Raw genomic sequence first — 25,000 nt, 5'->3', positions numbered from 1 at the left:
CGTAACAATATTAAAAAGGACTGTACAAATGATACAAACCAGTTTAGTGCATGCTTTCAAACTCTTTCTCTCTCTGACATACCATACTCTTGCCAGAGCGTGCAGCTTCCTGAGCAAGAGATATACTGGGTGGTTTGCCATTACCTTCCCAACAGTATTTATGGCAATAATTTTGCAATTGTGCTGATGATAGCTCGCCTACTCTTCACAAAGGTCACTGTGGGTTCTTTACCGTCCACGAACTAATGCCGGCAGACGGGACACATGTTTAACGTACATCTGAGTGACGGCACACACATCTATGAATCACCCTGCTTGTGAAACACTGAAATAATAGTTTATACCGAGTTCGAGATTCAAACCTAGGCTGGACAACTTGGAGGTGAGTGCATGAACCTCCAGGTAATCCTGCCAGCCCTCTTTCAAACTAGTGATAATTTAATTTGAAGCTTCATATAGATTTTTTTTTTTTTTATGGTTACAAGTGATGACATTTTGTGCACACTGACATTATCGATGCAAAGTTTGACAGCTATGTGATTGCTGAAATTTCTTCTTTTTTTTCCACACCAATTACAATTGTTTGCCTTTTCCAAGGAAACAATATCTGCATTCAGGTTTCTTGGAAGAAAAAAAAAATCCAACAATAAATAACTCGCTTAAATAAAATAACCAAAAAAACCATAACTTTTATCATTACAAGATTGCAGTAATCAAGAGAACACTCCTTGTTGTGATTAATTACATTTGTTATTATACAAGGCCTCAGAAGCTGTATTATATTGGTTTGAGATGATATGATTGTGAGTTCGCTGGAATAAATAGTGCAATCGTACCTTGTTCACAATGTTGTCGTACAGATAGTTGTTTGTTATTCTTTCCTCCTCCAAATCCACTGCCTGCAATATGGGTGATAAAACAATATGAATTGTGCTAATTTCAAAACGACAATTCCATTTATACAGTGGGGAGAACAAGTATTTGATACACTGCCGATTTTGCAGGTTTTCCCACTTACAAAGAACGTAGAGGTCTGTAATTTTTATCATCGGTACACTTCAACTGTGAAAGACGGAATCTAAAACAAAAATCCTGAAAATCACATTGTATGATTTTTAAATAATTAATTTGCATTTTATTGCATGAAATAAGTATTTGATCACCTACCAACCAGAAAGAATTCTGGCTCTCACAGACCTGTTAGTTTTGTCTTTAAGAAGCCCTCCCATTCTCCACTCATTACCTGTAATAACTGCACCTGTTTGAACTTGTTATCTGCATAAAAGACAGCTGTCCACACTCAATCAATCAGACTCCAACCTCTCCACAATGGGCAAGACCAGAGAACTGTCTAAGGACATCAGGGACAAAATTGTAGACTTGTACAAGGCTGGGATGGGCTACAGGACAATCGGCAAGCAGCTTGGTGAGAAGGCAACAACAACTTGGCGCATTTAGTAGAAAATGGAAGAAGTTCAAGATAAGTCAATCTCCCTCGGTCTGGGGCTCCATGCAAGATCTCACCTCGTGGAGCCTCAATGATCATGAGAAAGGTGAGGGATCAGCCCAGAACTACACGGCAGGACTTGGTCAATGACCTGAAGAGAGCTGGGACCACAGTATCAAAGAAAACCACAAGTAACACACTATGCCGTCATGTATTAAAATCCTGCAGCGCACGCAAGGTCCCTCTGCTCAAGCCAACGCATGTCCAGGCCCGTCTGAAGTTTGCCATTGACCATCTGGATGATCCAGAGGAGGAATGGGAGAAGGTCATGTGGTCTGATGAGACCAAAATGGAGCTTTTTGGTTTAAACTCCACTCGCCATGTTTGGAGGAAGAAGAAGCACGAGTGCAACCCGAAGAACACAATCCCAACCGTGAAGCATGGAGGGGGAACATCATTCTTTGGGGATGCTTTTCTGCAAAGGGGACAGGATGACTGCACCGTATTGAGGAGGATGGATGGGGCCATGTATCGTGAGATCTTGGCCAACAACCTCCTTCCCTCAACAAGAGCATTGAAGATGGGGCGTGGCTGGGTCTTCCAGCATGACAATGACCCGAAACACAGCCAGGGCAACTAAGGAGTGGCTCCGTAAGAAGCATCTCAAGGTCCCGGAGTGGCCGAGCCAGTCTCCAGACCTGAACCCAATAGAAAATCTTTGGAGGGAGCTGAAAGTCTGTGTTGCCCAGCGACAGCCCCGAAACCTGAAGGATCTGGAGAAGATCTGTATGGAGGAGTGGGCCAAAATCCCTTCTGCAGTCTGTGCAAACCTGGTTAAGAACTACAGGAAACGTCTGATCTCTGTAATTGCAAGCAAAGGTTTCTGTACCAAATATTAAGTTCTGTTTTTCTGATGTCTCAAATACTTATTTCATGCCATAAAATGCAAATTAATTATTTAAAAATCATACAATGTGATTTTCTGGATTTTTGTTTTAGATTCCGTCTTTCACAGTTGAAGTGTAACGATGATAAAAAAAAATTAAAGACCTCTACGTGCTTTGTAAGTGGGAAAACCTGCAAAATCGGCAGTGTATCAAATACTTGTTCTCCCCACTGTATGCCATCTACCTATTTAATCAATTGCTGCTGCTGTTATCCCTGTCTTCCTCTGGGTGTATCAGGGTGCTCACGATGGGTCGGGAACATTTCCGAAGGTGAGAATGCTTTATCCCTGGGTAGGTTTATTGTAAGGTGCCACCAAAGTATCCCTCGACCAGGGCCCGAAATTTAGAATATGGCTGGCTAGCCTGCACACATTGTCATCCTCGTTTTCATTCGTAACATGGGATCACTAACATTCCCAAGCAAATGCTAGAAGACAGGACGCCCAGCTCAAGATTCCTCTGAAGCATTGCATGCTCGTTGATGTAATGATGGATGAAATCAACAGGAGGTTGATTGAGGTATGCTAACCACCATGGGAAGCAAGGAGAAGCTTGCGTTTCAGGCGTTAACCCTTCATCCAGTCTACACTAGCCAGTAGACAAATTACCTGCAAGACAAATTCTTCATTGGTGTAATTAACACCTTGCCTGAAAACACCAGCGTGATAGTTTATAGCTGGGTTCAGAATCAAACCTAAGCTCGACTGCTCAGAGGCATATCACCAAGCTTTTATTGTGTTACATTTGTCACAATAATCTGTGGTCGAACATTGTTTTGAGTCGCAATAAAGCAGTTTGACAAGGACAAAAAGGAATGACCAAAAAAAGAGAAGGGAAAAAGCGAGTTCCCAAGGTCACAGAGTAACTGACCTTCGTTTCACCTGCAGTATCCGTCGAGGTTATTACTGTAGTCAAAGGCTCAGCTGGGCGTTCTGTAATCGTGGGAATAGTAGATTTTGAATCCTTCCTAAAGCCTGTAAACTCTCTCATTCCATCACTTCGTTCAGTCTCAGTCTTCCTTTGAGCCCGTTCTCGCTCCATTTTGAACTGATGTAGTTGCTGTGGAATGACACAACTGGATTATAAAAGGCACATTGATTGGGGCATTATTTATGATTACGAGAAAAGGGACTTTTTTTTTAGCTTTCGTAAATGGAGTGTATAGTGTGGAATGGATGAAATTTATTTAATGGCAATGATCTCCCTTACTCCCAATTATAGGAAATACTTAAACAATTAAACCACAGTGCCCATTTTTCATGAACTGTGTTGGAAGAGACGATTAAAAAAGGACTGCCACACAACACCTACTGTTGGCTATTATTCAAAAATACTTTTATGAAAGTTCAACTTTTTCACCGAGATCAATTGAGTAAAACTTGTTGCAAAGTTGTGTTTATGCTTCCATAAGTTTAGCTTTTACTTGTGCCGAACACTCCAGCCTTTTCTCTGGCTCTTCATCGGGTTGCAGGGAGAACGACGTGGACGGTAATAGGTTGGGGGGAGTACGACCCAGCTTTATGGCCGTGGCTGTGAGCTGAACCTGCAGAGCCAAAAGCTGAGCGATGGCTTCACGCTTTGCCTCTCGCAGGGAGAGAACTTGCTGGTTCAGGCATTTCTTGGCTTCATAAATCTGAAAGTAATGGCATTAGAACATGTCTTTCCATGTACAAGAAGACACGTTTTACATTTATTAAATTACCTCGCATAAGGCACAACTCATGAAATTGGAATGAGCACAGGAGGGGGCTCGTGGGATAGAAAAATGTATGAATGAGAGGGAAAACAGTATGAGGGAGGAACTATTTCTGGAACTGTATGGTAAGCTGTGTTATTTTTTAAAATATTATTCAAAATACCTTGTTTTCTAAACGAGTGGTCCTGTTGGTCCAATTGATCCAAATTTACCTTGGTCTTCACAGCCTTGTTGCATACCCGCCTGCTGTACTGCTTGAGCATTAGCTTGTCTTTCACCAAGCCCAGATGTGCTTGGGCCAGGGCAGGGATTATTCGTTCGTTATTATTTTTGCCAAGTGATACCACTGTTATTATTGTTGTTGTTAATATTATAAGTATTAATTGATATATGCTTTGTTGCAATGCTATCATTATTTTTGTGATAAGCTCGCGAAGCGAAAATTGGGGTAAACCAATCAGTCGCATACGTGTCCGTGTCAGCATTTTGTTGTTCCCTTTTCTCTGCAACACTTTGTCGGATGAAGACAACATTTTCACCAAAGATTGAGACTTAACACCTATCCCATAGGGAATGTGTGATTTTTTTTTTAATGATGTCATAGTTGCCTTTATGATGACATCATAGTTGAATACGTAGAATACTACATCCGATCAACATGAAAATTTTTTGAAGGTCATCTCAGGATAAATTGGCAACAGAAAAAAAATAAATGACTACATCATTAGTCACGTGGTCTGGCAGCCATATCTCTCATATATATATACATATATATATGTATATATATATATATATATATATATACATATATATATATATATGTATATATATACATATATATATATATATGTATATATATATGTATATATATATATATATACATATATATATATATATGTATATATATATGTATATATATATATACATATATATATATATATGTATATATATATATATATATATATATATATATATATATGTATATATATATATATATATATATATATATATATATGTATATATATATATATATATATATATATATATTGTTGTGGTTACCAAATTCGCAAACCACCATTCAGGTCCCTAAGGTGAGGTATCTCGGTAAGTATATGTGTAGTTAGGCCCAAACCCGTTGTCTAGTGGGAATACATGTCATTTATGCGTGCTGCGACTCTTCAGGATAGCCGTTTTTCTTTTGCTATCTTTATTTTGGACCAACCGCCATTGTTACCACCACCAACCACAACATCAACCACCCACCGCGGCGCCGCTTCACGTCACACCTCGCAACCGTCGCATCGCCACCGTTCTTGCGCCGCTTGTGGGTACCGGTGTTGGACTCGTGCAGGGCGCGCGCCGAACAGCGTGTACAAAACCACGGATTTTCCGCTCCAAAAACGGATCAAAAACGACACACGCCCACTTTTGTTCCGTCCAATCGGTGAGCGAGGGGCGATTTGGCCCCGCCTCCAGGGCGTTGGAGGGCGATCGCTATATGCAAATTTATGGATCAAAATGCATTCACGCCCACTTTTTCTCGGGCCAATGGGGAGCGAGGTGAAAGGTCGAAGGCAGGGGGTCAAAGATGAGAGAGCGAAGCCACGGGGCTTATATAAGCGACCGCGTTCGTCAAGTCAAGTCAGTTAAGACTTCGCAGTCGGTGGAGTTGGGAAGAAGAAGCAAGAAGGAGTTGGTCGTCGTCGTCGTCGTCGTGTGCGTTGGAGTCGGAGCGAAGAGGACGGAGCTGTGGAGAGGCGGCGAGGGCAGACGAGGGGGTGCTCGCGTCGTGCCGGGAGCTGCACACCAGGGAGGCCGACGGCGCGACCTGGCCGAGGTGGAGACGCTCGTCGCGGGACTCGAGGCAGAGTAAAAATCCTCCTTTCCCCCGAGCATCAGCAACCCCCTCCTGTTTCCCCCCGCGCTGAGATAGTGCGACCAAGGGGGCCCCTTTCCCACCCCCTACCAGACACTGTCCGCGAGGCCCGCGGAGTTGAGGCACCATCGCCGCTCCGCGTCTCATCACCAGACGGGTAGGCCCGACCCGGTCTCGGCCTCAGGCCCGCCTCATCCTTGAGGGTGGTTCTCTTTTCTTTTGCTTTGGGAATATGTTTTGTCGGCGCCGTCTGTGAAGTAAAATTGTATAAGTGTTGCCGTGTGCTCGCGTAATCGGTATTAGATCTGCATTGTCCCATTTGCTTTTTGTGTAAAATTGCATTGTGTTTCTTTTCCTTTTCTATGTGCTTTTGGTGGAATTGAATATGTGTGCTTTCCGTTCATCGCGAATCAATGTGCTTTGTGTTGAATTGTTTCCCGCTTCGCTTCGTCATTTCTTTCATTGAATCCTCATCTTGCTTCACGTAAAGGGTTGGTAGTGGGCTGAATACGCCCGATAATTAATCGAACCGTCGAGGTCGACGAATAACACCGCTCGGTTATCCTGATAGTACGGAACGGGTCGCTTAAGTGGCCCGTGTCCGAAGTCGACCTGCGGCGAGGTGCGATCGCCCGGTCTACCCTCCGTGTGGGTACTTAGGTAGGTCGAATTTGGCGAGCAACCCTATCCCACGCGGGGGCCGATTGGCTCGATCGCGGTGAGACCGAAAGGTCCACCCGTGACTGGTTCCCGGCATTAGTCCGAGAGGGTCACGACTGGATTGTCCGTCCGGTGGGCGACGTGCCGCGATTCGAGTTACGTGGCCGTCAGCACGCCGGCGGGCGCGAATCTGTAACACTGGTGTCAGGAGTGGGATACAAATCCATCGCCCTCCTCGCGGCACTGGTATCGGAGAACAGGAAAACGGGCTCTCCTGTCTCCAGCTAAATTCACGGGAATCGGTCCAGGGGTGAGAGAAGCGACCCCCGATTCCCTCCAAATTACGAGCGATTCAAATTAACCCTTCAAGAGAAGCAAGATGGCGTCTCAAGGCGAGCAGGAGCCGGGGGTATTAGAAATGGATGTAGAATGTGTAGAATCCATGGTCCAGGATGGAATCCCCGAGCAGGAAATGTTGATTGTGCAGGAACACGGACTCGCCCAACTGAACCCAGAGCCCGAAATGGGTGCGGCAGCGGCCGCGGTGTATGACACCTCCCCCCCCTCTCCACCAAAACCCTTCCCCGATCCCTGCCGAAACGGCTCACCCAAGCGCACCCGACATGGCCCAGCTATGCGCCATGCTGGCGGCAATGACAGCGAAGATGATTGCGAACATGAACAAGCAAATGGACGAAGTAAAAACGAAGATGGATGCGAATACACAAAAATTGGATGCGAATACATAACAAATGAACGAAAAGATGGATGCCAATACACAAAAATTGGATGCGAATACACAACAAATGAGCAAACATGAAGGAAGAAATGAAAGAGCTACGGGGTGAGACGCAGAACATGGGCCGATGCCTGCAGGCGGGCATGAAGGCCGTGACCAGGGAGCTGGGAATGGCGACCCCACGTGTGGGAGCAAACGAGCTGGAAGGGGGTGCAACGGCTGACAGGCCCGCGGTGGAGGCGGGTAAAAAAAATAATTCGGGGGGCGTGTTGGGCGAGGGTCGTGACAGAGGAATCGACGGTGACCGAAAGGGAAAAATTAAATGGGGAGACCAAAACGTGTGAGACGAGACACGAGGTGATGACGACAGAAACTTATAAATGTATAGAGACACGGGAGACAAAAAAAATAGAGGAGAGACGACACGATGAAGACGGGGTAAGTGACGCACACACACACACGGAGGTAGTGGATGATAGTGAGGTTGAGCTCGCGGAGCGTGTAGGGACCCAGTGCGAGCAGCTGGATGGCCTCCTCCAGGAACGAGGGGAGGGAGTATGCCCCCTTGAGGCGAGTCACGACCAGGTGAGTTCGGTCGTGCTTTGCGAGGTCGAGGGGAGGAGTGCTGCGAACGGGTGCACGGAGAGCTTGGGGGGTGTAGAGGCCCCGGAGACCCTTGTGGGGACACGAATCCCCAGTGTGGTTGTCCCTGTGTGTGTGGTGCAAGGTGTGAGTGCGGCACCGTGTGTGGAAGCGACCCCGTGTGTGAGTGGTGTGGTGGCGATGGTGCCAGGGTACGTGCTTCCCAGCACGCCGTGTGTGGATGAGGCACCGCGGATGAGTGTGTGAGTCACCCGCGTGTGTGAGTGAGGCACGGTGTATGAGTGAGGCACCGCGGGTGAGTGCCCTCGCGTGTGTGGGTGAGGCACCGCGGGTGAGTGCCCCCGCGCGAGTGAATGGAGCACCACGTGTGAGTGGTATGGGTTATGCAAGGGAGACCGTGTGTGTGAGAGAGCGGTATGTGAGGGAGATGTCGGTTGGCATGCGGGAGCACGCAGCCGCGTCTCCCGGTGTGAGTTTAATGGAATGGAGTGTGAGCGTCGTAACACGCGGGAGTGCGTGTGTGGAATGGAGGCGACGACGACGACATGTGAGGAAAGAAAGCCGAGTAGCGGCTGCAGCTGTTTCGGGGACCGTGCCGGGTTCACCCAGCAGTGAGCACGAGGTCCGTGCTGTGCAACGCACGAGGCCCCCACGTGCTCGCTTGCGAGAGTGAAGTCCCGGTCCGGAAACGCACGCGGTGGATTTTCTGATCCCGCGGACGGACAAAGTTTAGGCAGGACTACGGATTTGGACCGGACGGGTTCTCCACGCGATCGTGTGTGTTAAGCTCCAACGGGCAAAGCACACGTGTTCGCGTGGGGAACCCCTCGAGACGTGGGGCTTGTGTTTTTTTATGCGCACGGTGACGCCATGGCTGCACGTGGGGTTGGAATCCGGCAGGAGGGGTATCTCTGCCGGATGGTACCGTCCAAGGAGGGACGAGGAACACGTGCAGCTGCATGACATCACGGGCAGGTGCAAAGTGCGCGAGCTCTGAGTTGCCGCGCAGGTGCTGCGCATAGAAAAAAAAAAAAACAAAAAAAAAAACAACAAGCCTCACTTTCGGGTGCACAGGATTCCTGGGCAAGGGGTGGAAGACCCCCTTGAGCCCCTGGGCACAGGATGGAAACTAGTTAGGGGGAAGGGTTAGCTTAGTTAGACTGACTTCATGGGGCAGGGGTAAGTCCTCATGGAGTCCGCGGAATGGATTAGGTAGAGGAATTTAGTGAGCTTTAGGTTGGGAAATAAAATGATTATTTTGGAGACAGAGACAGACTTGTGGATGTGTAGAGGGGACGTAGTTTAGCTACGTAGTGTTAAAAGGAACGTGCTGTAGTTTAAGGGACGACGTGGGAGCACGAGTTAGTTAGGGGATGTAGTTAGGAGGATGGCAGAGTTCAGCGGTGAGTGTGTTGAAGAGTTGTTGGTGAGTGAAGTGGAAGCATGTGCTTCGTGAGTGAGTGAGGCCAGCGGGTCTGTGTGAGTGGATCGATTGGGGAATGCATGGTGCGATGAGTGATTGGGGGGAGGAGTGACTCCCGCCCAAGGGACCCCGGGGTCAGTGTAGAGTGAGTTAGCTGGGTTAGTCAAATTGAAAAATGGAGGTCGTTTTGTTGTTGGTGGGAAAGTAGGCTCGAGACCCATTTGGAGGGGTGCAGGAGCCCTGTTGACGGGCTTGGGAGCGTGGCTGCGAAAGGTGAGTATCGCTGAGTGGGTACCCCGGGGCACCAGGCTAGTCGGCCGCGGTAGGCCATGGGCCCATGGGGGGCCGGGATAGAGTAGTGGGCACGGGTGCGCCTGCTTGGTGCGGGGGCCCGGGGCGCCATTAGCCGCGTGGGCAGTGTTGTGGGCATGGGTGACCCTCGGAAAGGGGCCCGGGAAGCCAGCCTGCCACGTGTGCGTTTCAGGGGAGGTGCCATGGGGGCACTCCCCGGTGTTAGGGAGCTGGTAGGCTCGGAGGCAGTGTAGTGCCCGGGGGTGCCATAGCGGGAGATTCGGCAGAGGGTCGTGCCTGCCAAAGGGAGCCACGTGTCCCAGCCATGAGACCGTGTGAGGGCACGGAGAGAAAATTGGGGGGCGAGGCCCGAAATTGTGAGGACACCAACACAGGCGACGGGAATCTGGGTTGTTAGAACCAATAGTTTAAGCGAGAGGCGCTTGTTGAAAGCCCCGGGGTAGTTTAACAGTTAAATGGTTAGGGTAGATTAGGAAATGTACCCCTCCGCACCATCCATCCCCTCGCTGTCGTTGTGGGCCGCTGGACCCACTTTGGTTATAGATCGCCGAACTCTGGGGAGGCCATTCTGAGGCTTGAGTTGGGCCTCGACACAGGACGTTAGCTCTCCCTTATTCCCCTCCGGGAAGGGAACGTAGGGGTTGGGAGTAGGCTAGGTGACAGGATAGGTTAGCCGAACAAAGACGATAAAGGGGGTTAGGGGACGATTTATAGTGGGGGAGTAAAAATAAAAACAACAAAAAAATAAGTTGGGGCTAAATTGGTTTTTCACAAATTAAGGGAGTGGGTATGTACAGTGACAGGCAAAGGCGATCGGCTGGGAGGGAGACAGGTAGGAAGGTCCAAGCCCGCCTTCTAAGTGGCCAGCACCACCGCACTCCCTCCACCAACCTCCACTGAACGGCAAAAGCTGGCCAGCTTGATCTGCTGGCTGTGTTGCTGCAAGGCCTGTGCTGGCCCACTTCATCTGCCGGCTGGCTGTTTTTTTTTCAAGGCCTGTGCCGGCCCACTTCATCGGCAGCTGTTGAGTGCTGCAAGGCCTGTGCCGGCTGGATCGTCTGCAGCTGTTTTCTTCAAGGCCTGTGCCGGCCAGTTCATCTGCCGGCTGTGTTTGCCTGCAGCGGCCTTCTTTTGCGGGCTGTGTTTGCCTGCTGCCTTTGCCATGCCATTCCCACTGCCCAGGTTCACCAGCCCCGCTCAATTTTTGCTCTGCCCCCCCCCCCCCTGTTCATTGCCATGTGCGCCAGGATCAAGGCAACAGTTTGCAAGCTGCGAGAACTGCCCTGTTGGCAGCTACAACACGGGCCTGCAGTGGCGGCCCGTGCACCGTGTTTGTGTTCATCCATCCATTCGTTGTGCTCATTGCGTGTGCCACTTGAGCTGGCATGGAGACTGCATTTGTGCAGCCCATGCACCGTTGTGGTTCACTGAGTTCAATTCAAACCATTCATCCATCCATTCGTTGTGTTCATTGCGTGTGCCACTTGAGCTGGCACGGAGACTACGTTTGTGCAGCCCATGCACCGTTGTGGTTCACTGCATTCAGTTCAAAAGGGAAGGCCTTGGACTGCGTGTGAGCAGCCAGCCACGTTCCCTGTCACCTGCATTGTTTTGAGCCAGAGACTGCATGCGAGCAGCCTGGCTCCCTGCTAACTGCTTTTCTTTTGCAGAGTTCATTGATCCTGGGCCATGGTTTTGTGTAAAATTTGTAAGTTAAGGTTAAGATGTACTGTAAATATGAGTGCGCCCCCGGCATGTCTGTCCTAGCGCCGGCAATTTTATTTAAGTCGTCCGTGTGAGTGAGTTTGTTTAGGTAGTTACGCAGCCCTCAGGTTATTTATTTTGGGGACACGAATACCATGAATGTCGCACTCAGGGATCCGTAGGTAAAATGTACTAGGGGAAAACTACACATGATGGCACACGAAAATTTGACGACTCGGGACGAGTCTGTAAAAAGGGGAGGGGGTAGTGTTGTGGTTACCAAATTCGCAAACCACCATTCAGGTCCCTTAGGTGAGGTATCTCGGTAAGTATATGTGTAGTTAGGCCAAAACCCGTTGTCTAGTGGGAATACATGTCATTCATGCGTGCTGCGACTCTTCAGGATAGCCGTTTTTCTTTTGCTATCTTTATTTTGGACCAACCGCCATTGTTACCACCACCAACCACAACATCAACCACCCACCGCGGCGCCGCTTCACGTCACACCTCGCAACCGTCGCATCGCCACCATTCTTGCGCCGCTTGTGGGTACCGGTGTTGGACTCGTGCAGGGCGCGCGCCGAACAGCGTGTACAAAACCACGGATTTTCCGCTCCAAAAACGGATCAAAAACGACACACGCCCACTTTTGTTCCGTCCAATCGGTGAGCGAGGGGCGATTTGGCCCTGCCTCCAGGGCGTTGGAGGGCGATCGCTATATGCAAATTTATGGATCAAAATGCATTCACGCCCACTTTTTCTCGGGCCAATGGGGAGCGAGGTGAAAGGTCGAAGGCAGGGGGTCAAAGATGAGAGAGCGAAGCCACGGGGCTTATATAAGCGACCGCGTTCGTCAAGTCAAGTCAGTTAAGACTTCGCAGTCGGTGGAGTTAGGAAGAAGAAGCAAGAAGGAGTTGGTCGTCGTCGTCGTCGTGTGCGTTGGAGTCGGAGCGAAGAGGACGGAGCTGTGGAGAGGCGGCGAGGGCAGACGAGGGGGTGCTCGCGTCGTGCCGGGAGCTGCACACCAGGGAGGCCGACGGCGCGACCTGGCCGAGGTGGAGACGCTCGTCGCGGGACTCGAGGCAGAGTAAAAATCCTCCTTTCCCCCGAGCATCAGCAACCCCCTCCTGTTTCCCCCCGCGCTGAGATAGTGCGACCAAGGGGGCCCCTTTCCCACCCCCTACCAGACACTGTCCGCGAGGCCCGCGGAGTTGAGGCACCATCGCCGCTCCGCGTCTCATCACCAGACGGGTAGGCCCGACCCGGTCTCGGCCTCAGGCCCGCCTCATCCTTGAGGGTGGTTCTCTTTTCTTTTGCTTTGGGAATATGTTTTGTCGGCGCCGTCTGTGAAGTAAAATTGTATAAGTGTTGCCGTGTGCTCGCGTAATCGGTATTAGATCTGCATTGTCGCATTTGCTTTTTATGTAAAATTGCATTGTGTTTCTTTTCCTTTTCTATGTGCTTTTGGTGGAATTGAATATGTGTGCTTTCCGTTCATCGCGAATCAATGTGCTTTGTGTTGAATTGTTTCCCGCTTCGCTTCGTCATTTCTTTCATTGAATCCTCATCTTGCTTCACGTAAAGGGTTGGTAGTGGGCTGAATACGCCCGATAATTAATCGAACCGTCGAGGTCGACGAATAACACCGCTCGGTTATCCCGATAGTACGGAACGGGTCGCTTAAGTGGCCCGTGTCCGAAGTCGACCTGCGGCAAGGTGCGATCGCCCGGTCTACCCTCCGTGTGGGTACTTAGGTAGGTCGAATTTGGCGAGCAACCCTATCCCACGCGGGGGCCGATTGGCTCGATCGCGGTGAGACCGAAAGGTCCACCCGTGACTGGTTCCCGGCGTTAGTCCGAGAGGGTCACGACTGGATTGTCCGTCCGGTGGGCGACGTGCCGCGATTCGAGTTACGTGGCCGTCAGCACGCCGGCGGGCGCGAATCCGTAACAATATATATATATATATATATAGATATATATATATATAGATATATATATATATATATATATATATATATATATATATATATATATATATATATATATGTTGTTCGTCTTTCGGCTGCTCCCGTTAGGGGTCGCCACAGCGGATCATCCATTATGATCCGCATACTGATTTGGCAGAGGTTTTACGCCGGATGCCCTTCCTGACGCAACCCTGGTCGCCTCTTACGACACAGGGATATGGATTGGGTTTCGCCATTATTCCGGGCTGCCCTGCACCCTCTCATAGCGCGGCCCAGGGCAGAGCACCCGTCCTCAAGCGATCCTCCAACCCAAGCCTCCGAGGAGCCGGATTACAGGCGCACACCACTACGCCCAGTATGTATGTATATGTATATGTACATATATATATATATATATATATATATATATGTATATATGTGTGTATATATATATATATATATATATATATATATATATATATATGTATATATGTGTATATATGTGTATATATATATATATGTATATATGTGTATATATATGTATATATATACACATATATATATATATATATATATATATATATATATATATATATATATATATATATATATATATATATATATATACACATATATATATATATATATATATACACATATATATATATATATATATACACATATATATATATATATATATATATGTATATATATATATATACACATATGTATATCAGGAAGAACATGAGAGACTGTGGAGTAGAAAACAAAAAGAAAACGAGTTTGAAGTTAACCAACTCAAGGAAAGAGCAAAGTTGGAATCCACAGAGATGGGGAAACTCCGGGAAGAGAACGAACAACTCAAAAAGCTCAGAGAGGAAGAACGACTCAAAGGGAGCCAGGAAGTAGAACGGCACAATAAGGTGGGATGTGTGACATCACCACAGGGAGTAATGTTAGTGGTGCAGGACTTGATCGACACCACTCGTCGAATGAAAGAACAATTAGGGCAAACCCTGATAAAGAAGACAGATAAAAACAGACAAAGAAGGAAATAGAAGTATTGCCAGAGACATGGGAGATAGACCGAGTCGAGACTGAATTAAATAGATATGAAGAGACAACAGACATAAAATGTATCGAGACTCGGGAGATAGAAAAAGTAGAGGAGAGACAACACAATAAAGGCTGGGTGAAAGACGAGCACACACACATGGAGGTAGTGGAGGACAATTGGGGCGAGCTGGCAGAATGTCTCGTGACCCGGTGCAAGCAGCCGGATGGCCTCCTTCAGGAACGAGGGGAGGGAATATTCCCCCTTGAAGCGGATCTCGACCAGGTGGGTCCAGTCGTGCCGAACGAGTTAGAGGGGGCGAGTGCTGTCGACGGGTGCACACAGAGCTTGGGGGGTGTGAAGGCCCTGGGACCCCTTGTGGTAACGCGATTCCCCATTGTGAACGTCCCGGTGTGTGTGTTCACGAATGTGGTGAAATGTGTGCTGAAACGCGCGCATAGCGTGGGTGAAAGGCGTTGTGTGAAAGGGACCGCGTGTGTGAGTAAAATGGTGTTCGAGGTTGTGAGTGAGCCGAAGTGCGTGCTTCCCAGCACTCCGTGTGTGGATGAAGCACTGTGTGTGGAAGAGACAGCGTGTGCGAGTGAAAAGGTGTGTGTGAGTGAAACCTCCTGTGCAAGTGAAAGACCGTGTGTGGGCCGTAGCTGTTTTGGGAACCGTGCCGGGTTTGCACGGCAGTACACGCGGGGTCCGTGCTGTGCGACGCACGAGGCCGCCACGTGCGCGCTTGCGGGAGTGAAGCCCGGTCCGTAAACGCACGTGGTGGATCAGCCGATCCCACGGACAGACAGAAGGTAGGCTGGATCTGGATTTGGACCGGATGGGTTCTCCAGGTGAGCGTGTGTGAAGCTCCGACGAGTAGAGCACACGTCTTCGCGTGGGGAACCCCTCGAAACGCAAGGCTTGTTTTTAATGCGCAGGTGACGTCGTGGCTGCATGGTCGGAATCCAGCAGGAGGGAAATCCCTGCACGGAGGTTACCGTCCGAGGAGTGACGAGGTGCGAAAGGCGCGAACAGCTGCCATGACGTCACGGAGAGTAGAGCGCAGGTTGCGAGTTTCCGCGCTGGTGGGCGCATAGGAAAAAAAAAAAAAAACAAGCCTCGCTTCGGGTGAACAGGATTCCCGGGCAAGGGGTGGAAGACCTCCCTGCCTGGGCACAGGACACCACTAGTTAGGGGGAAGGGTTAGTGTTAGTTCGACCGGCTTCATGGGGCAGGGATAAGTCCTCATGGAGCCCGTGGAATGGATTAGGCAGAGGGATTTTAGGTCAGATTCAGGATGGGAAATAATATTTGGAGACAAGGACGATTCATGTGCCAATTTCGGTGTGGGCTATTTGTGTCATGTCATGGGTTGGAGCGAAATATGTTCGCTATTTGGGATGACCTTCCAGGAAATGAAGTGAGGCGGTTTCTGTCCAAAGTTAGTGGGCCACGTGAGGGGTCGGGGCCAAACGGAGCGCCCGATTCAGGTGATGACGTTTCACTTTGGGTTGGCCCCTCCCCCCACGCTGCAAGTCCTATAAAGGTCGGAGCAGTCCCTCCACCTCTCTCTTTCTTCTTTCGCTCTCTCGCTCTGGCCTCGCCCTCATCGACATCGCCACGACCTGCCTCCTGCTGCCTGGACTCCGCCTCCTCGTTTCCGCCCACACAACATAAACCCCACCCACCTACCTGGTCCCGCCTACCACTCCGTCCACGCACTCTGGACTCCGCCCCTTCTCCACTCAAGCCCCTCCTTCACGCCCACAGTCTCCACACGCTCTGCTGAAGCCAGAGACGACGCGCCAGCTGTCGGGTACCGCACCATGGAGCCCCCCTCCCCCGCCCCCCCCCGAAACGTATTGGTGGTGCGCTCGGGCAATCAAATACAAAGGTACCGAGATCGTGGCCTCAACTCCTCTCCCTTCTTGTTTTAATACTCCCTCTTCATCGGGGTGTGTGTGTGTGTGTGTGTGTGTGTGTGTGTGTGTGTGTGTGTGTGTGTGTGTGTGTGTGTGTGTGTGTGTGTGTGTCCCCTGACGCCTGTCTGCTTAAGTTAGACTGCAGAAGATCATTATGGTTATTATTTTCGCCTTAAGTCTGCTCTGTGTCCGCTTTTGTAAGCTGCTTGTTTATTTGCTGCACCACACCTCTCTCCCCTATCTCTGCACAACACACCCCAATAAATCTTGATCGTGCCACATACCTTTCCTCGCCCATTGTAATAAATCATTATTAGGAATGCTCCCTGCTCGTTTTTGTCTTTTCTTCCATTGATCCAGCATGGTCCGAATCCTAGTTTAGCCGGGACTTTATTCCCAACGATCCATTCCTTTTAGCCGGTACGTCCTTGGCAGTGTCGCTCGGCTGCATCCGATCCGGTAAAGTGATCCGATCTGGTAGAGTGATCCGGTTTGGACAAGGCGTACCAAGGGTGTGTTCCCCGGTAATTAAATCATGTGATTAATTAGGTAACCCGATTAACCCATAGACGGGAGGACCCGAGGTCACGTGGTTGAGTTATTGGCGTCCACGGTCGGTTAAGCGATCCACCGCGTCACGGAACGATCCGTGTGTGACGGCCTACAATTCCGGGGAGTCTGGTCGGAGCCGAGATAGCTTCCCCACCCCCCCCCCCCCCGTGGTCTTCTCACCCGACCCCCGACCCACAACAATATGTTTCAAATTGCAACCCCATTGGATGCATGATCTGGCAGCCAGAAATGGTGTTTTTTATTTTTTATTCTGGGTTCTTTTTCATGTTTTGTTTTTCTAAATATGGCCATAAAATAAGGCTCACTTGGCTGTGCTTGGATGGGTTTAAAGGTAAAGGAGCAGCAGCTGAAACCTGAATCCTATCGAGGTTCCTCCTGATGACTTAATCTTTGCTTTTTGCTTGCTTGGGTTCCTTCTGATTACTCCAATGCAGGACTGTACCTATTTGGTCTTCCATTTCATTTGAATTGAATTGATTTTAATCCCATTTTGAATTCAATTGAATAAGGAGGACGTAACGGGTCAAGTGTCCGATCAAAGCGGGATTGCATCAAAGCGGGACATCTTTGTACCTGGTCATCACTGCCAGCGGTTCTAAAGTGGCAGTTCTAGTATTAAGAGCGTACATGGAAAACCATTCAATGGAGGAAATTGAAACTTTGCCATATGTTACACAACCATTTGATATAGTGCATATTACTTGGACGATGCATGGCCCGTCAGAACGTACATGGTGAATTAAACAAAGCGTAATGCCCAGAGACAGTTACTTCCTCGTGTTACAAATTAGAATCATTGCAATCGCTTCAGTCTTCATTGTGCTCGGCTGGTAAAAAAAAAAAAAAGCGAAGAAGAAGAACGATTTGGCATTTTAATGAGCTCCCGATTTATACTTTTGGATCCATTCCTATGTCTTTATCAGCCTTCGTCGTTTTGAAAACGCTCAAACGAGAATGAAGGCTACTTCATCAATGCTAATGAATGTACTCTCCAGCAGACTTCTCAAAGTATAATTTGTGTTGCCGCCAAATTACAAATTTGCCGCCAGAAGAGTTGGCTTGCATCAAATCCTTCTCAAGACTGTGCGGGGTAAGTATTCTATGAGTGCTATCCAGTTTATTTTGTAATTATTTTGTTTTTTTTAATTTGGAAGGCTTCAGTCATGGATTAAAAAGTCATCATCGAAGCCAAGCCTTAAATTATAGAACTGCATTGATAGAAAAGTAAGGAAAGAGAATAGTCTAAGAGTTTTTGAGGAAGTAAAAAAATCTGTTTTTTTAAAAAGGGGAAGGTCAGAAGTGTTTGGGAAGATGTGAGAAGGTAAAGAGTTCCAGAGTTTGGCATTGGAGGGGTAGAAACAAACAAAACGGCCCACCCTTGATTTGCTAATGGCCACACAATAATCATGTTAAGTAGTGGCTTGTCCAGTATTCCTTGGTCTTGCTAATGGTGGAGATACACAAGCAGAAAGTTCTTGCGAGCAGAAACAAAATAATATCTGTAGAAAAGAGAAGGAAAGCTTCTTATGCAGCGTTATTTGAGCGGGTCGTTTTGATGTCACATTGGTGGAGTTGACAAGTCGAATAACTTTGGATTCAATTCTGTCCAGTAAGTATGTGGAGCGGGAACCTCCCCAGATGTGAGAGCAGTACTCCATACAAGGACGAATCAATCCTTTATATAGTTGGAGCAACAATTCAGAGGAGAAGACTCTTTGACATCTGAATAGAACTCCTAGTTTCTTCGAGGCAGACTCAGCTATTTGCGGAATGTGTGGCTTCCAGGATAAATTTGATGTTAGAGTGATACCTAGTAGGTTTATTGTATGGTAGAATTGTAAAGCTTTCAAAGGAGATTGCAGAGTTGAGTGGAGTTTCAGAGAGAGAGAGAGAGAGAGAGAGAGAGAGAGAGAGAGAGAGAGAGAGAGAGAGAGAGAGAGAGAGAGAGAGAGAGAGAGAGAGAGAGAGATATATATATATATATATATATATATATATATATATATATATATATATATATATATATATATATACATATATATACATATATACATATATATATACATATATACATATATATATACATATATATATATATATACATATATATATACATATATATATACATATATATATACATATATATATATATATACATATATATATATATATACATATATATATATATATATATATATATATATATATATATATATATATATATATATATATATATATATATATATATATATATATATATGAAGAAATTGAGTTTTTGAAGCGTTAAACTTAACTTCATTAAATTTTCCCCACTGGGAGATCTTGTCCAAATCCGAATTTAAAGAGGTGGCTGTGATGAAATGAGATGTAGATCGAGTGAGGGAAGATGGGGCAGATGGGAAAGACATTGGTAGTGTGGGCATGACGATCTGGGATTTTGGTAGGGTGGGTGATAATTTGTTCCAAATCATTAAAAATGGAAAATGTAAGAGCTTCAACTCCCCCAACATTTCAGCCACTCCCTGTGGTATACATTGAAGTCTCCGAGATGGAGAAATTCTGCTTGAGGGTGTTCGGATGTCATGCCCTCATGGCAAGAGTTCAGATTGTCAAAGAAAGCTTCAAAGTTTGTAGTTTTGGGAGAGCAGGAAGTGAATAAGAGAAAGATTATTTCCTGTATATGTATATATATATATATATATATATATATATATATATATATATATATATATATATATATATATATATATATATATATATATATATATATATATAGTTCTGCATTTGAGAATCGGATCCGACTTATGCGTACAAACATTGAGGTCCTCAGACAGTTATTTCCCGAAATGCATGTCCAGGATAGACCCATACCCATGTCTGGTGGGATTCTAACTTTGATGCGTTGAGAAGGGTATAGAATAGATTCCCTTTCTTATGGGATGGCCTTTTTCTCTTCACAGCAGAGACACATTCATGCACGCGAGATAGCCGTTATCCCAATTGAGGCTCGTCTACCTACCATGAGGACACATTGGCTTAGAGGTAGACGATTTATTTACACCTTTGACTTACAGGACATTTGATTGAGCACACTGCGGGCTTTTCCTCAGCAGTTATTCTCACAGTCAAATATAGCCGTGGATCATTTACCTCACCTACTTATTTTCCATCGACGTTTGACACCCACCTCTTTTAACCGATGTTGACACACTACTTTTTGCATAGACGTTCGACACCCACCTCATTCACTGACATTGGTGTCCACCTTTTTCCATCGATGTTTGACACCCCGTTTGGCAGCTCTGTTGATGCTGGCAGGCTCTTGTTCATGTCTGGCTGAACGGAAAGGTGATGGTTGTTGTTGACATTTTATGAGCACTTCACGTTTTCGCTCGGTAATTTTGGCAAATGGCTGCTTTCTGTTGTTCGTCCAGCACCACAAACATGGCATCGTAAGCTTGGCCAATGCTGATATGGGATTGCATCTCGCTCTGGTAAGGAAGGAATGATCGCAAGTGTTGATGCGTATTCCTTTTTTAGTCACATGCAACAATGTGCCAATTGGCAAGGTGGATTTGGCTGAAGTCTGCTTGAAGCTCCGCCCAGACTGGCCCCGATAAAAAGGATGGGAGGACTGTTTTTCTGACACTTTGTGACAGGAGGTGACAGCCTTGCAGCTCTGATCGCTGGTGACAGCCTTACAACACCTCACAGCTCCTTACAGCTGTCCGTTGGTTGTGATTCCTGGTGACTCCTTACGGTGGGTGACGCTTGGACTGTTAATGCTGATACTGCTTGAGACCTGCATGTGGCGAACCTAATTCTTGGCGTCCCTGGTTCCTGGGGGTGACAACATGACGTCGATTGGTGTTCAAGCCTGTTTGCAGGTGGGTGCACGGCAAGGCAGGGCGCAAGCAATGGACCAAGGCACGCTCACACATTGCGGGACATTTTCTTTAACGCATGACGATTTCGACCTTGGTAAGCAGAGTCCAGATTTCTTCCCCCCCCCCCCCCGAATGATCTGCTGGGTAGCCTTGTCTCATGTTTAATCACCAAGTAAAGCAAAGTGATAAGCATCTGCTCTTTGTTTGTTTTTCTATCAATGTCTGTTTAATTCATAATCTGCTTGACACTATTTTGATTGATTTGAATTTACCTATTTTCACCACAAAGAAATAAAAAGCTCTTCAGTTTATTTTTCCTTTCCTTATTAATAAATTCTTTGTTGACGTTTCAACATGTCTGTGCTTGTCCTTTCCTTCCATTGATCCAGCATTGTCCGAACCAAGATAGACTGGGAGATAATTACAAAACGAATTAACCTGTCATAGTCGGCATGCACCAACGGTAAACGTTCGGCCGCCATAATTAAGATCTAATCGGGATAAGATTGGTGTTTTGTCGAGGGTACACTCCCGTTCCAGAAGCCACGTGACCTCCAGTTAAACGGAAAAATTTGACGGTGGACACTGGAAGTCGTGGTTAACTGATTGGCATTCGTGGTTGTAACGCAACCCACCGGACTGCGAAGTTAATTGTGAGCAGTGGCCCCAGGTCCAGCTCTTCCGAGGAGAAATGGGGATTATCCTCCTCATAATACACTTGGTACCAGTGGCCGTCACTATATATATATATATATATATATATATATATATATATATATATATATATATATATATATATATATATATATATATATGTACATATACATATATATATATGTACATATACATATATATATATATGTACATATACATATACATATATATATATATATATATGTACATATACATATACATATATATATATATATGTATGTACATATATATATATATATATATACATATATATATATATATGTACATATATATATATACAGTCAAAGCTCGTTACTATGCCACCTCGCTTCTATGCCACTCTCGCTATTATACCACTTTTGCTCGGTCCCGACAAAATTCAATACAAAATAAATTTACTATGCCACCCCCTACTCTCGCTACCATGCCACTACTGTGTGACTGTTAAAAGGCACGAGTCGTGAAAAAGTCTGTATTGCACAGTGCTCGATTATCACACTCACGTCCAAAGGCGACGACAGACTGCAGTCCAGCTGCGCACAACATAACTCAATACGTACGCGCATAGTCAGACTGTGTCAAAACACGCGATTCTTCTCCCCGATGCCAGCCACAACAAGCCAATCACAACACGCACAACGAGACACAAAAAGTCCGAGCACACACACAGACACGCAGGCACACGTACAACAGTGACGTCATTTTTTCAAATTCAGCCCATAATGTCAGCTCAGAAACGCAAGCGAACCGACTTTACGCTGAAGGAGAAAGAAGGAGATGATCGATGCCGCAAAGAAGGAGCCGAATCAGTCCAAGTTGGCCAGGGAGATTAGCAAGAAATGGGGCGTCGAAGTTAAGAGAACCACCGTGAAGGGCATTCTCAGCAAGAAGGATGCAATCGAGGCTGCAATCAAAGCTGGATTTCCATCGGAGCGCATGAAGTTGACGCAGGCTCACGACCTGAAGCTTGATGAGGGAGTGCTCATGTGGCTGAAGCAATCAAGAGGACAGAATGTGCCTGTCAGCGGCGATCTGATCAAGGAGAAGGCGATGAAACTGGCCGAGCTGATGCACATCCCAGACTTCATGGCGGCGACGGTTGGTTTGGCAATTTCAAGAAGCGCCACGGCATCACGTTCAAGACAGTGCAGGGCGAAGCTGGAGCGGTGGATTCGCAATCCCTTCTTGAGTGGCAACAACAGGTTCTCCGGCCCTTACTCGGGCAGTTCTCCGCAGACGACGTCTTCAACCTGGACGAGACTGGACTCTTCTGGCAGCTGCTTCCGAACAAGACCATGGCTTTCAGGGAGAGCGGTGTACTGGAGGAAAGAAAAGCAAGCAAAAGATCACTCTTCTGGTTGGGGCAAACATGAGCGGCAGCGAGAAGTTCCCTCTTCTGGTGATTGGCAATTCCAAGAAACCCCGTGCCTTCAAGAACAAAGAGATCCCGGTCAAGTACAAGGCGAACTCGAAGGCGTGGATGACGGCGGAGCTTTTCGAGGAGATGTTGCGTGCGTGGGATGGACAACTCGGCCAGCAGGGACGCAGAGTGCTGATCTGTCTCGATAACTTCTCTGGCCACCCCTCCCGAGCTCGAGCTGAACAACATCCAACTGGTCTTCTTCCCACCCAACACGACAGCCAATTCGCAGCCAATGGATCAGGGAATCATAGAGAACCTCCAAGCGCCACTACAGAAGCTCCTGCTATGCCGCCGGCTTGAGGCCATAGACGAGGGAAAGGAGTTCAAGTTCACGTTGCTCGACGCTCTACACGTCGCCCGGCGTGGCAGGAGCAGGTCGGCAGAGTCGACGATCAGGAACTGTTTCGCGAAGGCCAAGTTCATCGAAGAGGAGATCCAAACTGAGCCACAAGATGCGGAGCTGCCCGACATCTGGGAAGCTCTGCCTGCCGAGGAAAAGATGCACGAGAACGAGGGAGATCGAGCTGTCTGACTTTCTCGAAGCCGACGAGTGCCTCGCGACTGGCGGGTATTTCACGCTGGAGGAAATTGCGGAGGAGATTCTGTGCAGTGAGGAGCCGGTGGAAGCGAAGATGACGAGGTAACTGTCGAGGAGGAAATCGTTCCGTTCGAAGAAGCCCAGCGCGCTTGTAGCACCGTCCGGAAGTTCATGCAGCAGAGAGAGCGGGAAGCCCGGTGTGATGCAGCGTGCGATCGGCTAGACAACGAGATGCACGAGATCCGCCCCGAAAGAAGATGCGCCAGCCGACGATTCTTGAAAGCTTTGTGTGGTGAATTTCTCACCATGCCATATGTTAGTGTGTGAACTCTGTTAGTGTGTGTATGTTCTCCGTTCTCTTAGCTTATACAACAGTCGTGCCTTTTACTTGCTGGAATAAATTTTGTCTAAAGATTAACTACAGATGGGTAACTTGAGAAAATAAGGCCGTTTTTACAAAATCTCGTTACTATACCACTCTTGCTACTATGCCACTTTTGCTCGGTCCCGACGGGTGGCATAGTAACGAGTTTGGCCTGACTGTACATATATATATATATGTACATATACATATATATATATATATATATATATGTACATATACATATATATATATATATATATATGTACATATACATATATATATATATGTACATATACATATATATATATATATATATATATATATATATATATATATATATGTACATATATATATATATATATATATATATATATATATATATATATGTACATATATATATATATATATATATATATATGTACATATATATATATATATATATGTACATATATGTATATATATGTACATATACATATATATATATATATATATATATGTATATGTACATATATATATATATATATATATGTACATATACATATATATATATATATGTACATATACATATATATATATATATACATATACATATATATATATATATATATATATATATATATATATATATATATATGTACATATACATATATATATATATATATGTACATATACATATATATATATATAGAAATATATATATATATATATATATATATATATATATATATATATGTACATATGCATATATACATATATACATATTGTTACGTCTGAGGGGGGGGGGGTTATGCATTCAAAGGGTAATTAGGATGCTTAATTAGGTATGCCATGCTGTTGGAGTTATACCAGAATCTCGATGTAATGAAGCAGGGATTTCGTGGTGATAGATTGTCTAGTAAATGTCCATTTCTTTAAGGGGGAAATTGTAATTGTCACGTAATTAGATAGGGAGACGGGTTAGGGTAAGTGTTGATGCGTATTCCCTTTTAGTATTTCCTGCAGGCTTGCCGTGACGTGAAAGAACGGTGCTGCAGATGGCTCCGCCCGCTGATGACCATTGGCGGAGGACCGCAGACGGACGACCAATGAGGCGCTCTGTTGGGAGTTGCAGACACCCTGGAGCATGGGGCGGCCTGATTGGAGGATTTAGAGAAAGGGGGAAGATATATCTGCGGACGGCTTCGCCGCCCC

At 46.5% G+C, this 25,000-nt stretch overlaps 1 protein-coding gene and 1 pseudogene across 1 annotated transcript in view; both read right to left on the bottom strand.

Moving 5' to 3' along the window:
- LOC147028274 (cilia- and flagella-associated protein 44-like) overlaps positions 1-25,000 on the bottom strand; it is a 127,979-nt gene that overhangs the window by 79,617 nt on the left and 23,362 nt on the right. The window contains exons 3-5 of the mRNA XM_085878538.1: positions 3,818-4,027; positions 3,265-3,453; positions 837-899 (exon numbers count right to left, since the gene is read on the bottom strand). Of these exons, the coding sequence (XP_085734664.1) occupies positions 837-899; positions 3,265-3,453; positions 3,818-4,027 (462 nt within the window). The remainder of the gene's footprint in view (positions 1-836; positions 900-3,264; positions 3,454-3,817; positions 4,028-25,000) is intronic.
- LOC147028275 (signal recognition particle RNA) lies at positions 13,593-13,733 on the bottom strand (annotated as a pseudogene).

This window comes from Eptatretus burgeri, chromosome 4, assembly GCF_056783735.1.
Source record: "Eptatretus burgeri isolate ZD-2024b chromosome 4, Ebu_testis_v1, whole genome shotgun sequence".
NCBI lineage: Eukaryota > Metazoa > Chordata > Myxini > Myxiniformes > Myxinidae > Eptatretus > Eptatretus burgeri.
This window is presented reverse-complemented; position numbering and strand designations above follow the sequence as displayed.